Source organism: Hipposideros armiger, unplaced genomic scaffold, assembly GCF_001890085.2.
Source record: "Hipposideros armiger isolate ML-2016 unplaced genomic scaffold, ASM189008v1 scaffold_642, whole genome shotgun sequence".
In the NCBI taxonomy this organism is placed as follows: domain Eukaryota; kingdom Metazoa; phylum Chordata; class Mammalia; order Chiroptera; family Hipposideridae; genus Hipposideros; species Hipposideros armiger.
Window position 1 is genome coordinate 155,688 of NW_017731992.1, and position 15,895 is coordinate 171,582.

General features: G+C 38.0%; 1 protein-coding gene across 1 annotated transcript in view; it reads left to right on the forward strand.

Moving 5' to 3' along the window:
- The window catches only part of CDH7 (cadherin 7), a 142,909-nt gene that overhangs the window by 13,663 nt on the left and 113,351 nt on the right, over positions 1–15,895 (forward strand). Inside the window, exon 2 of the mRNA XM_019625894.1 lies at positions 2,397–2,803. Within this exon, the coding sequence (XP_019481439.1) occupies positions 2,594–2,803 (210 nt within the window). The 5' untranslated portion in view covers positions 2,397–2,593. The remainder of the gene's footprint in view (positions 1–2,396; positions 2,804–15,895) is intronic.

The following is a 15,895-nucleotide window of genomic DNA, read 5'->3' on the forward strand; positions in this document are numbered from 1 at the left end:
TGATTGGCTTCTTTAATCCTATGAAGTAAATGCAATTATTCTTATTTTCGTTTTATAAGGGAGCGGCTTGAGGCTTTTCCTCTGCAACCCACCTTTTTAGAATTTAAATAACTTGTCGAAGGTTGCATAGCACAGACATGACAAACTCAGATTTGAGTCTGTATCGGATGTCCATACTCAGTCTTTACCTGTGTTTAGCTGTAACTCCCCGAATTTTGAATTCAGAAGTTTGTTTGCCACTTAGCTTTTAAGAAGTTAGATGCATTTTCACACTGAAATAATGTTATCAAATTCACATAACCCAGAAAGTAGCCTAAATCATATAATTGAGTGATATCACATTTTTAAAAAGTGCGTTCCAGGGTTTCAAGCCTGTGTCCTTGTTGTTATGAGAAAATTCATTCTCTCTTGAGGAAGGAGAGGGGGAATCTGGAAATGTCCTTTGGCCTTGGGTTTCAGGTGCTACTCTTGTAAGTCTTGTCACCAAAAATCTAACCCAGCCTTCCTGTCCCCAGGAGCCTGGTTTGCCTCTAGCAGGAAGGTAGCCACGTGACGTGCCTGTCACCGTGCTGACAGCTGCTCCTACCATAGGCCACTCACCACGGGGACCCTTGGTGACTCCTGGCTCATCAGAGACAATCCCATACATACACTAGTGCTCCAATTTAATTTAAGCACCTACTTCTGTAACTCCAGGTAACCTCTCACTCCATTAGGTGGGTTAGCTCTGACCTCCCTCCAATGGACTTTCAACCTCATAGAGGGGCCTACACTGGGACATCAATACATGACCCTAAGTTACTTCTTGTTTACAATTCAATTCTAAGCCTAGAAAAGTCTAGAACAATTAGCCTCCCCCCCCCCCAGAGTGATTTCTCAATGGACCAAATTCAATTTTGCTCCTTAGATGGGAGATCCGGATCTGGGGACAAAGTGTCCAATGCACAGACTGCAGTTAGTATGCCCAAATAATTTACCCATTCTGGTGCTTCTCAGAATAGATCAAGTACACCCAAGTATTCTGCAGTGTCCTCTGGAATTTCAAAACTTTATAGAGAGATTTGTAACATGAATACCTTCATTTGAATGGAGCTCGAAGTCAGTGCAAACTGTTACCTCCTGCTATGTGGGCTATTTTAGCATATTAAATAAATTTTACCTTCTACAATATATAGCATTTTCCATAGCAATTTGACTGTCAGAAATCATCTGAGTAACAGACACTCCTGTTAGAGGAGGGACAGGTAGAAAGATAGAAAAGCTTCTAATATCAAGATCGTGTAGTATCTGCTTTGATAGGGAGCTATCTTTTGGCTTCCTGTTCTTAAAACTGTATTTTTCTCCTCTCCTTCAAAAAAAAAAAAAAGTACAAAATTTTATCTTTCACCTTAATTATCCTACTGTTGATTTATTTATAGTCAAATGAATTCATAAACCAAAGTGCAGCATAGTGGTATGAGTTTGTCGTAAATTCTCATTCCTCTGTGGTTTGGTTGGGGTGTTTGGAAGTTCGTTGTATAACTGATTTTATCTCTCTTGCATAATCAGAATTTGGTACCTAAAATAAGTAGACAATTAGAATAAAAGGTGTTTTCTGTGCTGCCGAAGCACCTTCCCGGTGCACGCCAGCAGTGAACGGGGCTCACAAATAGGATTGTTTCCTCATCCTCTGATGGCCAGTAAAATCCAATCCCATAAAAGTTTGTGGGGAAGGCCCTACTATGCATAAGCCATGCCGGGAGGTGTTCAGTAAATATCTGTGGAGTCGCAAATAGCTACAGCACAATCGCAGAACCCAACTTGCCACATGGCGTCCATGACAACACGTGTGAAGGACGGAAAATGGAAATGCCTGAGCTTCTCAGCTGATCACAATAAAATCAGAACACCTCAAAACAGCTGGTGTTCTGTGACTCAAGACTCCCAGTGCCTCTTACTTCTTTATTTCTCTTTACAGTTTCACAGAAGAGATTTAAACCAGCGTTCTGTCTTAGTTGTTGGGTTAAAACCCCCGTTTTGAGCACCTTTGCTTTCATGTTCTAATACCCAGGAGTGAAACGGACTAATATATAAAAACAAAATAAAGGCTAGCATTAAAATAATTTGTTAGCCGCTGTCGTTCCATTTATGCTCACTCAACCATGTGTTCAAATAGAATGCCCTAGAAGAAACAGAATGTTAAGGCTGTGTTATGGAATGAGAGTAGTTCTCCATCAGCAGTATTTATGCAGCTTACAGATATGGCAATGGATACTGCACATTTCTAAGTTATAATTTCTATTTTAATGATTCTACAAGTAAGGATATCTTGGGGAAACCAATCTGAAGTTAGCAAATGCAGGCTAAAAGTTATGCGTTTTGGTGTCTGACACTAGCTCTTCTCTCTGTTCTGATAGGAGCCCCTTACACCATTCTTTGGCGAAGGCTGTTCAGCAGTGCTGACCTCTTCCAGTCGAATACTCTACAAATTATTATCTCTGGACTCCTAGCTGACACCCTGCCGGAGGCAAGAGCTGCTAAGCCAACTGGAACTGTGCCGCTTCTGTTGTCAAGGTTTTTTTCTTACAGAGGAAAAAGAAAGAAGAAAAAAAAGATGAGGTTGGGCAAAGTGGAGTTCTGCCATCTTCTGCAGCTAATCGCTCTTTTCCTGTGTTTTTCTGGGATGAGCCAAGCGGAACTCTCAAGGTCGAGATCAAAGCCCTATTTCCAGTCGGGGAGGTCCCGGACCAAGCGCAGCTGGGTGTGGAACCAGTTCTTTGTGCTGGAGGAGTACATGGGCTCAGACCCCCTCTATGTAGGAAAGGTAGGGGAGCGGGCCTTGCCAAGGCATTAGCAATTATTGTGAATTTCTGTGGTTGGATGGAGAATGGCTCATTTTTGCTTTGGGGGTGGGAACCATGAAACTCTCACTCCTGTGAAATCGTTTCTGAAGTTTTTGGCATTGGTTAGCCACTCTGAGATCATAATACAAGTATTATCCATAGAACTGAAGCCGTAACTTAGGGAGTGATGCCTTATTTCTAGAACTAGATGAGGATTCTACCGATACCTAGTTTAGCATGATGGTGGCACACTAGTAAAAGTATTGTGTCCAAAATTAGAGCAAGTATATTCATTAATCCATGAAGAATCATGGGTTCTTATTGTCAGGTGACGTTTTAGTTTCTTTTGGGGGGGTGCTATGTAAATGGTGTCTGTACTAATTTTATGCTTATATAGCCTTTCCTGACGGTTGCAGTTTAAAAACTGCAACATGAAATTACTGAGCTTATTGCCTTTAAATTATGAACCATTCAAACCTACTTTTCCCAGCAGTGGTCTCGTTTAGATGGATTCTTTTTATTTGGTTTTTTAAAATTTCTTTTTGGTTAAAAATGAGTGTAAACAGAAGTCAAAAGTGATATCATACCACTGGTGAGAATCGTGTGTACATTTGTTTGGTGGCCAAATGACAGCCAAATTGAGCTTGTTTTCTCCACAATGTCTTTCTTTCTGCATATTTGGGCAGAATTTTTCATGTGAGCACCTTGTAAACTGAAGGGCGCGTCAGGAGAGTGTGGCCTGTCCCTTAATAGCCTCATATTGTTCCAGTCCCTCGTCTACTGTAGGTTTGATATTTTCAGATTTGTAAGGATTTCCTGATTTTCTCGGTTTGGTGATGAGCACTGGTGAATGTTTTCTAAATAGAGTGCATTGGCAAGAAATCTGTACATCTGCATCTTTTTTTACTTTGTCAGCTTTATGTGTCTATTCCTGATAAAACTGTTGAATTTATCCGTGAGTGACTTTTCAACTTTGAATGATTGAGGAAGAATTTTTGCTGTTTACTTCATGGGTTATGTTTACATTTGAACACACCTTAAGTAAGGGTGAAAAAATCTATTTTTTTTGATGGGTGTCTGCATAAGTCAAGGTAATATTTATTACATTATTTTAATTCAATGCCTGTATAATTTACAAATAGTGACAGACATTTATTGCAAACAAAAGGATGTGAATAAATTCAAGGTTTCTAGGGATGTGGATTAGGATTTTTTTTAGCCCAGTCAGCATTTTCTGCACTAAGAAAAGATACGTAAGCACACAAGCGTTTGTGTACATATATATTTTTCATAACCATTCTACTTTTATAAATAGTACAGTCACATATACTGTACATGTACTAAATTTCTCTTGTTTTCTTTTAAAGTGAGAGCAACAACCATTACACAATGTTAGTGACTAAAAATCTACCTCTTAATTTTTTTCATTTTTTAGTGAACATTTAACAAATTCATCAAACGTTTTTAAATGCAAAGGTTTATGAGGTTCAACTAATTCAGAAAAAGTCAGAAGTTATTAGTTAAAATCACACTTTTGTGAGAATGAAAAATTTTCTAAAGACAACTAAAATATTCACATTAATTTGGTTTTAAATGGAGTTGCTGAGTGACATTGACATTTTGAGATAAATGTAATTTGAAACATTTAAAAATACCCTTTTAAATTTTACAATCTTCACATAATAATTAAGAATGTTTATATGTATCGAATCTCCATCTGTCCATTTAAAGTTATGAAAATACATGTCTCTAAGGCTACTTAAATTCCAAAAGTATAGAAAGCCACTGGGCAATGCTGATGTGATTTTTCTAAGAGAGATTGTGAGGGTCCTGAGTAGGTAACAAGAAATATTTTGTGCTTACCTTTCAATTAATTGGAAGCAATCACTGTAGCAGATTTTATATGACAGGAAGCAAATTCGTGTTTATGTCTTGCATGCTGTATACTGGGAGTTCAGTATGGACGCTCATGGTAGAATGTTCAGAAGAGAAGTGGGTTAAAAAAAACCAATCTTAAATGAGTAAAATACAGAAAAAACAACAACAAGGCAGTTAAATAACTCGAGATGGAAAGAGAATTCATAGACACGAGAGAGAAAAGAAAGGCCTTAGGGGAGCAATTTGGATTTGCTTGGGGAAAGGTGGCAGGAACCGATTGTAAGGAGTACTTTGGATTGTACGCGTGAGATGACGAAATGAGTCTTAGTTGGTGGGCTGAGGAAACAGGTATGAGAACAAAGTTGTCCTCGGTGCATTCACTTGGGTGTGTGGAATAGATACATTTTCGTTTTTTTCTAAGTTGAGGGATGTAATAGCTATGACTAGAAGTTTTTATAAAACAGGACACAAAATTAGAGATGAAGAAAGATGTGGAAGAATGGATAGGCAGGTAATTGTGGGAAGGAAGAAGGAAGCGAATGGGTACTTTTTACAGAGATATTTAACCTATACTAGTTAGATGACCATACTCTTAGTCTTTCTAACAAAATCTGGCTGCTTAGGTAATTTGGAAAATATAAATGATGACCTCGATGAACTTGATGGCTTGATTTGATCACACGTACAGTGTGTGTCAAATTGACTTCAGTTTTATTGCTACCACTTCCTACTAACTTTGGGCAAATTGCTTCCCCATCTCTAAAATGGGAATAATGCTATCTGCAGTTGAACTCTCTTACTGGGAGTAAATGAGATCAGAATATTTGGAACATACATTCAATTAATCTAGACATTATTATATTTATCTACTTCACTGCATATTATAAATTAACAGAATTATGGCTAATCCATTGTGTTTTGCCTCAAATGTTATATTTGTGACCTTTCAGATGAAACAGGCATTATTTTGTGAACTAAGTACTTAAACTTATTGCAGTTAGAGGAATGGTCTATGTTTTATGTGCTTAGAAATACATCATGTCTTTATATTTGTTTATGATCAGACTGTGGCAAAATACAGTTTAGTGGGTGAATGATTCCGTCCTTAAACACAGGTTTCAAATGTCTGAGAAATTATGTCTGTGAATATTTTTAGACTTTGAACTTGGAGACCGTGGTCATAGCTGGTGGCCAACAAGATAACTTACATGACCGTGCAGTAAATAAAATTTGGTCATTAAAACACTGAAGATAAGTCACAAGATGACTTGTGAAATTATTATTTTAGCTAATTCATTGGGTTTGTTTAACATGATAACTGAAGACCAAAGTAGGACAGTCTGTTGAAGGGGCTCAGGAGTGATTCTAGAATCTTCGCCCAGAGACATCCAGGGCACAGAGTTCCTGGGCTGCATTCACATCTGACCTTTATCATTAGCGTCCCACCATCTCTCGTGATGTGCGTTGATCAACTGCTGACTCTAAAGGCAGAGGCTTAAGGAAAGAATCATTAGATCTTACTCTGATGGAGTTTTTTAACTGAGGTATAATTGACATCTAACATTAGTTTTCGGTGCACCATATAATGATTCAGTATCTGTATCTATTGCAACAATGATCACAATAAGTCTAGTTAACATTCATCACCACACATAGTTATAAAAATAATTTTTCTTGTGCTGAGAGCTACTCGCTTAGCAACTTTCAAGTATGCCATGGAGTGTTATTAGCTGTATGGAGTGCTGCCTGGAGCTCTGCTGTGAAGAATAACTGTGTGCCTCTCCTTAGGAGTATTTCCTAATCACCGTCAGCCCTGTTTCCTTGTCCTTTTTAGAGTGAGGATGAAGTGGAGAGACCTTCCTTGTCTCCCTGTGACTTTATATCAGCCCGAACTGGCTGTTGGCAGAATGTAAGAACTGACAGCTTACAGCCCCTCATTGCATCACACTGCACTTGCCTCGTCCAGTCTTTCCCTCCCCTTGACATTCCTCATGTAACATCCCCCAACAGTCTGACAAAAAATTTTGTCTCTGAAACCACCGAGCCTGTGTTCCGGCGTTAAGTGTTTTCCATCTTGCCTCCCCATCATGGGCTGCCAGCCAATTGCCGCGCTCTAGACCATGACTTTCCCCGAAATGTGTGCTCCGTGCCTCCTCCACAGTCTGCTTCTTCAGCTGTTAACATCACTCTTGTCTTTTCTGCTACTCCCCTTTCTTCCCCACTCATTCAGGGAGAATTTATTCCTATTACCCTGGTCAAAACCAAGTACATGGGAATTCAGTGTGAGATTCAGCCTGGTTTAAATTTCAGCTTGCTTGAAAGTGTCGGTGAGCATTTTCGATGCAGTTGATTACACCTCTGCAGTATCTCTCACCACGAGATTCTCTGTCTCCTGATCAGTAAAGCCAGGTGCAGTGTTCCAGAAAAGGAATTTTCACCTGGAAAAGAGGCGTGTTCAAAAAAAAAAATGAGTTAGGAATTAGATTCCTTAACTAGGCAAATGTATATGAGATACACAAACAGAAAATAATGAATCCCAAATATTTATGACTTAGGGAAGCACATATTCATCATGGCACAATTGACGTTTTGTAGATTTTGGAGGGGAAACAAGTACAAACTACAAAAGTGTCCTCTCCCTATAGAAATTCCCTAAAGTTGGCTCCAATCTTAGAAGACAGCCGTCGGAGCTTGTTTTTCCTATGCATGTGTAGTAACCCCATTTTTTTTTTAACATCTTTGGAACCTGAGTGAGTTGTAAAGACCGTTTTCTGATAGGAACGTGGAACTCCTGATGACTTCAAAGGGAATTTGGACCTGGACCAGCTCTATGGGATGTTCAGATTCTTAGAAACGCTTTCTGGCAGTTATTCTTAGCCCTTATAATACCCCAGTGTAGCTATAAAATATTAAATACATTTTCTCCACATAAAATCAACACTTCAAAGTTTTTGTTTTATTTCTTTTCTACCACAGTGAAATACACAGTGTCTGATTTTGCCACTAAAATGCAGAAACCTACCATTAATTCAGTTTAATATAGTTCAGTATGTCTTCCAGGTTATCTTAGGTGAGAAATGAATGTTATGATCACCAAAAGCTTTATCAGATGAAACCATAGAACTCAGAGTGGAAGGAGGCGGGGCCTACAGTTATAAACCTCATTGTAGTCAAACTAGATAGTCTAGATTGGCTCTAAATTTTCTGATTGTCCGTGTTGATCAAAATCATTTAAAAATGCTGTTTTTAATGCTTTTTTCTGTGTGTTTAATGCACACTTGCAACAATTTGATGATGGAGAAAGCAAATTTTTTTTTAAAAAGTATACTAGTTATGTTTTGCATTGTATTTATGTTGAGTTTTTAAGTGCAAGACGAGATAAACTAAAATGATGCTATTGGGCCTTTCTATAGTAAGTGAACTATAATTGTTTGAAAAGCCCTGTATGCAGTGCTCCTTGATACAGAGTCACAGGATCTGCTGCAGTCTCTGTAACTCACCAAGGTAATGACAGAATTAGATAAAGAGCAGGACAGCCACTGAACCTCTGCTGGTTCAAGCATGTATAGAGATCTACAATACTGGGAGAAATTTCATCCTAATCTGCATGAGTTTGCATGATTTATACTGATTGTATGTCAAACTGATCATGATCACTGGAGAGAAACAGTCGTTTATGTAAATATGCTCAACATTGTACCCCAAAAGTTCTCTCTGGCATGCTGTTCTTGTTCTCTTCTTCGTCCTTACGCCCTTTCTTCTTCAAATACTTATCAATACCTACTCTGTGATAGGTGCTGTGCTAGATAGGAAAGTTTAAAAAAGTAAACTCTTCTTAAAATTCACAGTCGGGTTGATAAGCTGTGCAGGTAACCAGATGGCAAGGGAACACGGTGAATTCTACAGCTAATCTACAGCTGTGGGGTGCCAAAGCGAGAAATTCATTCATGGATCTGTGGACAAACACATGAGGTAACATGGCACACATTTGTGGTTTCATAATCCTTTTGTACAATTTCCACATCAAAGCAAAGAAAAAAAGTATCCTTTTAGAAAGTAGGACAGAGTCTTCTAAGAGTATATTGGGGAAAGCTTTATGTAGTAGAAAGATCAGTAAATACAAACCCTAGGTTATACTCGTAAATTTCTAGATGTTTTGAACAACGCTCTAAAACAATAAATCTGTCCTCTCATTGGTAAAATGGAAATCAAATAGGTAAAATTTTAAAGCATTTTATTTTGAAAATAATTGCAGCCTTGCAAATAGTTGCAAAGTATTATTTCAGAATCCAGCTTCTCCAAATGTCAATCTTACATGACTACATCTAATATTTAAACCAGAAAATTAACATTGGTGTAATACCGATTACCCATCAACAGATCGTACTAAAAATTTCCCAATTGTTACAACAAAGCGTTTTATTTGTTTGTTTTTTTGTTTTGTTTTTGTTTTTGTTTTCTGGTAGGAGCCAACCTAAAATTACATTTTGACTTTGTCTTGTCTGCTGCTTTTTCTGTCAGGCAGTTTTACATTGTCATTGTTGACCAGTAATTTGGTGGCACAACTCACATTTGGGATTAGTTTCATGTTTTCTCCTAACTATCCATTTTAGATGACGTAGCTTGGGCATCTTGTGAGGAGGTATGGGACGTTGACGCAACTCATTCCTAGTGCTGTAGACTTTGATCACTTGGTTAAGGGGTGTCTGCCAGATTCAGGGGTGTCTGCTAGATTCCTCCATAAAAACAAACATACAAAAACCAAAACAAAAAACAAAAACATGTATCTGGAAGTTTTGAAATCTTGGAGGAGGTATACAATTATCTAAGCTATCTTTATGGGTTGGAATAAATAGTACCGTTGGTTCAAGAGGGATGCATTGGATGATTCATTAAGGTCCAATGTCCAGTTTTAGGATGAGGAAAGGGTTCACCTGAAATGTGCGTCAGATTTAAATCTATAATACTGTCAGGTCACGTCTATAAGTTTATGCTATACTTGATCTTATTTCTCAAAAAGCACATTGATTTAGGATTTCTCAGGGAAATGAATTTTTTTTTTTTTCTGAACCATGCAATAATATTCTCTATAGTCCAGGATTCCAAGAAGCTGTCTACCGATCTGGAGTTAAAACCAGAGCTTTCTCCCCCATTATTTCACAAAATAAAAACTGTTTTACACTGTAAGGTGTGCCACAAATATTTAACACTTGTAATTATAAATAAAACGTGGTTTTGGAAAATAATAGATATACAGTCAGGTAAGGTTCAAAAAGTGGCTCAAGACAATCCAATCCAATGTGTTATGTTTTAATATATTCACAAGAGATTTGGAGTCTAAACAATGAATAGAATTATCTTTGATGTTTGAAAAGATTTAGTAATTCCTCCTGATAATAGTGTTTAGCTCCTGTAACATTTCTGTTTCATGGTCAATGCTGACCACAGCTTCAGAAGAGCCTTGTGAGTTAGAAAGAAGGAGGCATTCTTTTTTTTTTTTTTTTTAAGGTTTTATTGGGGAATTGGGGCAGGGGAACAGCACTGGGGAATCAGAACAGACAGTTGCTGTCCTTTTGTTCTTCAGTCTAGTTGTGGAGGACGTCAGTTCACTGGCCCATGTTGGTGTTATCATTGCACTCTTCCCCAGGTGAGGCAGATTGGTTGCCAGCCATTGGATGGCCGCTTACGGCGGCTCTTGGCATCTCACACCGGCACACAGGCTGCTGGCTGCTCACGGTAGCTTACAGCAGCCCACTGCAACCCGTTACTGGCAACTCGCAGCAGCCCAGCTCCAGGCTGAGCTGTTGTTTGGCATCTTAGCTGTAGAGGGCTCAGTGTCACTGGCCCTCATGTGGGATCCAAACCAGCCACCCTACTGCTCAGCTGGCGTCCCAAGCCAACTCTTAACCAACAAGCCCTCGGCTGGCCTGAAAGGAGGCATTCTTATATTAGAGATGAGGTTATAGACACATTCGAAAGTAAAGCAAATAGAGTTAGAGAACAATCATTAGAGCTATAATTAGAAAGAATTAGAAAGCAAATCTGGATGTTTATATTAATTTTGGAAAGTAAATTTCTGAAACAAATATCAGATGTTTTATGACCATGAAAATATTTTGTTTTCCTGCAAAGTATCAGGTTTAGTTGAGTTATTATCAAGCCCTTTTAATATATGTCTTTTGAATATATGTTTAGAAAATTTTACATTTAAAATGGCATGTGTTCAAGAAAAATAACTATACTTCAGGGCTCTCATATCATTACATGTTACTTCCTAAAGTTTAACAAATTTTGAAACTGAATATAGTTAGAATAATAAGCATTGGTAATAATTGAGAGATTAAAGTGGTATTTAGCCAGGACAGAGAAATATTAGAAATGAATCTTAGAGCAGAAATTTCTAGGATAGGGTGTGCAAAAGAACAAACTATTGAGACTCTGGAAAGAAAATATTTAGGACTTTCGCTCACTTCTTAAAGCATCTCAGCCTTTAATGTAAGAATTCTAGTTTTTTGGTATATGAAATATACAGTACATTTAAGGAATTTTAACTGATGCAAGTATACTTTAAAAGAAGTGTGAAGACCATTAGTCTATTCCAAAAGGGGTATTAAAACAATAAAGGGACATTTGTAACTAGTCGGCTCTATACAGCCGCGCCATGTTCCAGGGAGCTGGTGTGGACCCATGGATGTTGGCTTGGGTTGAGATAGGCTCAGAAGTCAGCTCAGCTTCCGTTTGTACCTCATAGCTTAACATTTCAGTAAAAGGGAAGGTCTGACTGAAGACGCTCCAGTAAATAATAGCTAGAGAAAAGGAAATTGCCAGCAAAATATTCATGTTGGACTCGACCGGCATTGGGTCTTCTCAGACCAAGAACCTGGGAAGCAGCTTCTGTCCATCACACACACAAGAGAGAAAGCCCCAAATGTGTGGGGATGGAGGGGAAGCAAGGCGGTGTAGTGAGGCCGTCCACATTTCTAGTTAAGCCAGCATCCTTGTCTTCTGTGAGATAAATGCAGAGGAGCGATTTCTCAAGATGGGGCTGTGTTACAGGAATGGTAATTACAAGAACCAAAATGATTAACATCATTCCAGCAAGTTGTGTGTGTAAACAGTGCACGATTATCTGATAAGAATGCTTCCCTTAGAATGTTTACTTCTCTTATCAGTTAAAATGCTGACATGTTTTAAGGTATTTAACCAAAAACACACAATCAAGATTTGGACAACACATACATAATGCTCAACAGATGTGAGTTTAAGAGATTTGTGATGATCACTAGTGAAATTAGTCAAACCATGCTTAAATTAGAGTCTTCTGATTCATGAGTCACCTAAGGGTCTTGTATGTGTAGAGAGTAAACGATTATACATTCTCCACTTGGTTCTTTGAAATGAGAAAGAAATGAAAGTCGGCATTTTCTCTCCCGTAACATATCCGAGAAACTCAGCTCTGTATCTCACATCTACTCTATCCCTCACACTGTTTATATAATTTCCTTAATTGAATGATAACAGAGCTGAGTTAAGGTGGTTCGCTGATTTTGCTTATTCAGGAGAAATGGGTACTGGTCAGCTGTTGTCCTTGGGATTCAGTTTAATTCTATCCAAGAAAAGGGAAGCCATGAGCAGCTAAAATGGTGACGAATGGAATAGATCAGGATTATCACATGGCCGTAGCACACAGTGAGAGCTTATGTCTAATGTTGAAATCATACATGGAGTGCATGAAGAAAGACGGAGCCATGTCTAAAAGAAAAGTAACTTAAATTGCGGAGCAGATACGCAATTTTGGAAAAGTCCTTTTTATAAAGATTAGCATTGAATGATGAGATAGTGTACAATCTGAGATTGAAATTAAAAATGTAAGCTTTATGACAAAGGATAAGTTATCTTTTCGGTTGACCATTATAACACCCGCAAATGTACTTTTACCTATGGCACAATAGCTGTGTCGTCAGTGATTTTGGGAGAGCAGTTGTGGTGTGTAATGATCTGAAACAAGACTGCCTTTCCCATTGATTAGATCATTCGTTGGAGACAGGAGTACAATTGATGATGGAAAATATATAGGAATGAATGAGAATTCAGGGTTAAGGTCAGAGGAGAAAGGGCATCCTGTTTCAGACCCAAGTAAGATTTCACAATGGAATTTATTATAAAAAACATAGGGTGCTACTATTGAAATGATTAATATCTTGGAATATATAGTATATTGTTTTCTGAGTGTCTCTGTCTTCACACTGTCTATAACTTCTCATTTATGTGTAAGTTTGATTTCTCTGTAAACGCCAGGCACACTGATAAAATCTAGTTTTGCACGGTATTTCATTTTTAACTTTCTACCCAGGGCTAAGGGGGATGTGTGGGGAGAAGTAGAAGCTTAAAGAGGAAGGACTTGAAGCTCTTCCAGAGGCTTTCAGCAGTCATGCGATAGTTCTTAGTATTTTTCCAAGCAATGGCCTCTCTTGGAGTTTAGCAAAAAATGTAATTTTGGTTGTGAGAGATACTCATTATCACATATAATGTTTTTTTTTTTCAAATTGTGTCCTTATATTGAAAGCTAAATATTAATGCACATAGTTGCATCCAAAAGAGAGTCATGCATTATTTTTTTCCACTAGCCTCTTTCTGAATCCAGGAATTCTTCATCCAGTGCCCTTGATGGGTGAGCAGACAGCCTCGCCTCTACTTCTTAGGGCTGGACTTGTGTTGGAAACTCACATTTTAGAGTCACAAGAGCTGGGCTTGGGTACTGGCTCCGCCACTCTTCAATGGTGTGACTTGGAACAAGTAACTTATTTTCTTCTTTCATTTTCTTATAAAATAGCAACAACAATAATAACCTCCCGAGGCTGTTGTAAGCATAAAAAGAAAGAGTTAATATGAAAGCATAAAATAAAGTGTAAAAGGGAGAGTGTATTTCCAAAAGTGAGTGAATTTAGTGAGGAAAGGAATGGCGTGCCATCCAAGCCGAGTGCTTGGATGTCCTCCATAAGTGGACAACTCACAAAATCTGTGAGTGTTGTTGTGAGGGGGATAGTGGGTTTCAGGACAACTCTGAATTTTAGGAACTTGAATTATCTTTAGCTATCACAATATTTGAAGGCAGCTATGTTGTACTCCCTGCCCCATTTAAAATGAATGCTTGAAAAGATGAAGTAACTTTACATGTCAGGCATTTTGTTGGCCACGTCCAGCACTGTCCTCAGACTTGGCTGTGCTTAGTTTTCAATGTCCTGAAATATGATGAGTGGGATTAAACGTCAATGTTTTATGACTGATCCAGTCAATTCAAAAACAAGAAAAATAAAGGTTTTATTTCTCTTGATATGAATTCTGTCATTAATACAAACCATGATTGCATTCCCTATTATTATATTATTGTTTTAGCATTATTAGGTCCTGAGGAAAAGAATGTAAGAAAAAAATTAGGGCTTGAGATTCAATCTAGATGATCATAAAATAACTAGTGAATATGCTGAAAGGAAGCTATAATAAAATTGAATATTAACTAGGAAAACCAAAATTGATCTCTCCAAACATTGTTTTCCCCAGAAAGAAACGAGGAGACTAGTTAAATGAGGAGACTAGTATCTCTTCTTCCATAGCGAACTCTGAAAAATTCCTGCACAGGCCTCTGTTAGCTTTCTCTGACCCTTCTCTCCAGGTCTCTCAGTACTCTCCTTTGGTTTTCCAAGTTAAAACAGCCTTTTTCATAAATAAAGGCCCTCTCCTCCAGGAAGAAAGACAGCTCATTGCATTGTTGATACATCGTACCGCTGTGGGGCCAGGACACTGCCTTTTCCACATTACCGAGTGTGATGCATCTAAGTGGGCACGGTTTCCTTGGGAGTGTCTAAAGCCACTACCGTTTCTTCCGCCATCTCTTGGATACCATTTAGTCTATTGGAAAGAGGTGGGATCCCCGCGGCAGAAAGGCCTGGATTTAAATGATAGATATCTCAGCCTAATGGCTGGGATCATCAACTTTACCGTTCCTGGAATCCCTGTGATGGCCCAATTTTAAAATCTACCTTAAAACCAGCAGAAGGAAATAAAGATAAAAGGCATTTAGGGTATTTTGGAGCTGTCTGGAATGTTCAGTGTGAATGATAGCAGGGATATTTCAGTTGGTTTCCTGAGAAGAAACATGTTGAGGATAGAAGGAAATGTGGGAATTGATCCACAAGTGAGGGCTTAAGAAAAGTAAGAGGAAAGCTTTTTGTTTTGTTTTCTCATAAGGAATTGGAGCTTACATGGCAATTTGGATGTTACATGATCATCTTTGGATATGTTACCTAATGTGGCAATGAATCGGTAGATTATTCCAGTACAATTAGAGAAAGTTGAGCTATTATAGTTGTTAAATTCTATAATGCAAGTTCATAAACCAGGGATATCTGGGTGTGAATCTCAGAACCACCATTTGCTTGGAAATTACTCAGCTTTCTATCATCTTAATCTGTAAAATGGGTTTAAAAAGTAGCACTTATGTAATAAGGTCCTTAGAACTAAATAAGATAATATATGTGAAGGATTTCATGTTTGATATAGAGATTCCATTCATTAAGTGTTAGCTGTTACTGTTAATAATGGTGATACGTATTTTCTGCCTTCAGTTGGTACTTTTTATAATTCATCTGAGTCAGGTGTTTTCATTTTTAGCATATTTTTAAAACAATGTAGAGTCTAAGGAGAAAACAAGGATAAACCCAAGCAAGATTTGCCACATTGGCACACTTTGTGACCACAGACAAGTCCTTTAAATTACTGTTTCTTGTTCTCTCATCCATCACAATGGGGCGGTCCTGCCAGATGTCCCTACACCGTGCAAAGTTGGAGTCAGAACCTCCAATAGGTAACATCCACTAAAGTGCTATGAAATATATAAAGTGTTCAACCTTAAATAAAAGTTATTTTTAATGGGAAGAGCAATTATTTAGATATCTTTACGAATATTAGGGTAGGAACAGCATTTACAACACCTATACCCTTCTTTCTTGTAATTATTGATGGGTAATATTTGGAAAATCTCTTTCGGTAATTATTGATGGCATCACGCTTTGATATATACCATAAAAACTCTTTCAGGGTTTGGCTGCTGTTTTAAATTTTATATATTCAGAATTAATATATTCAGATTTAAAATTACATAGGACAGCTTTTCATCCCATGTATTTGAAGAAAGG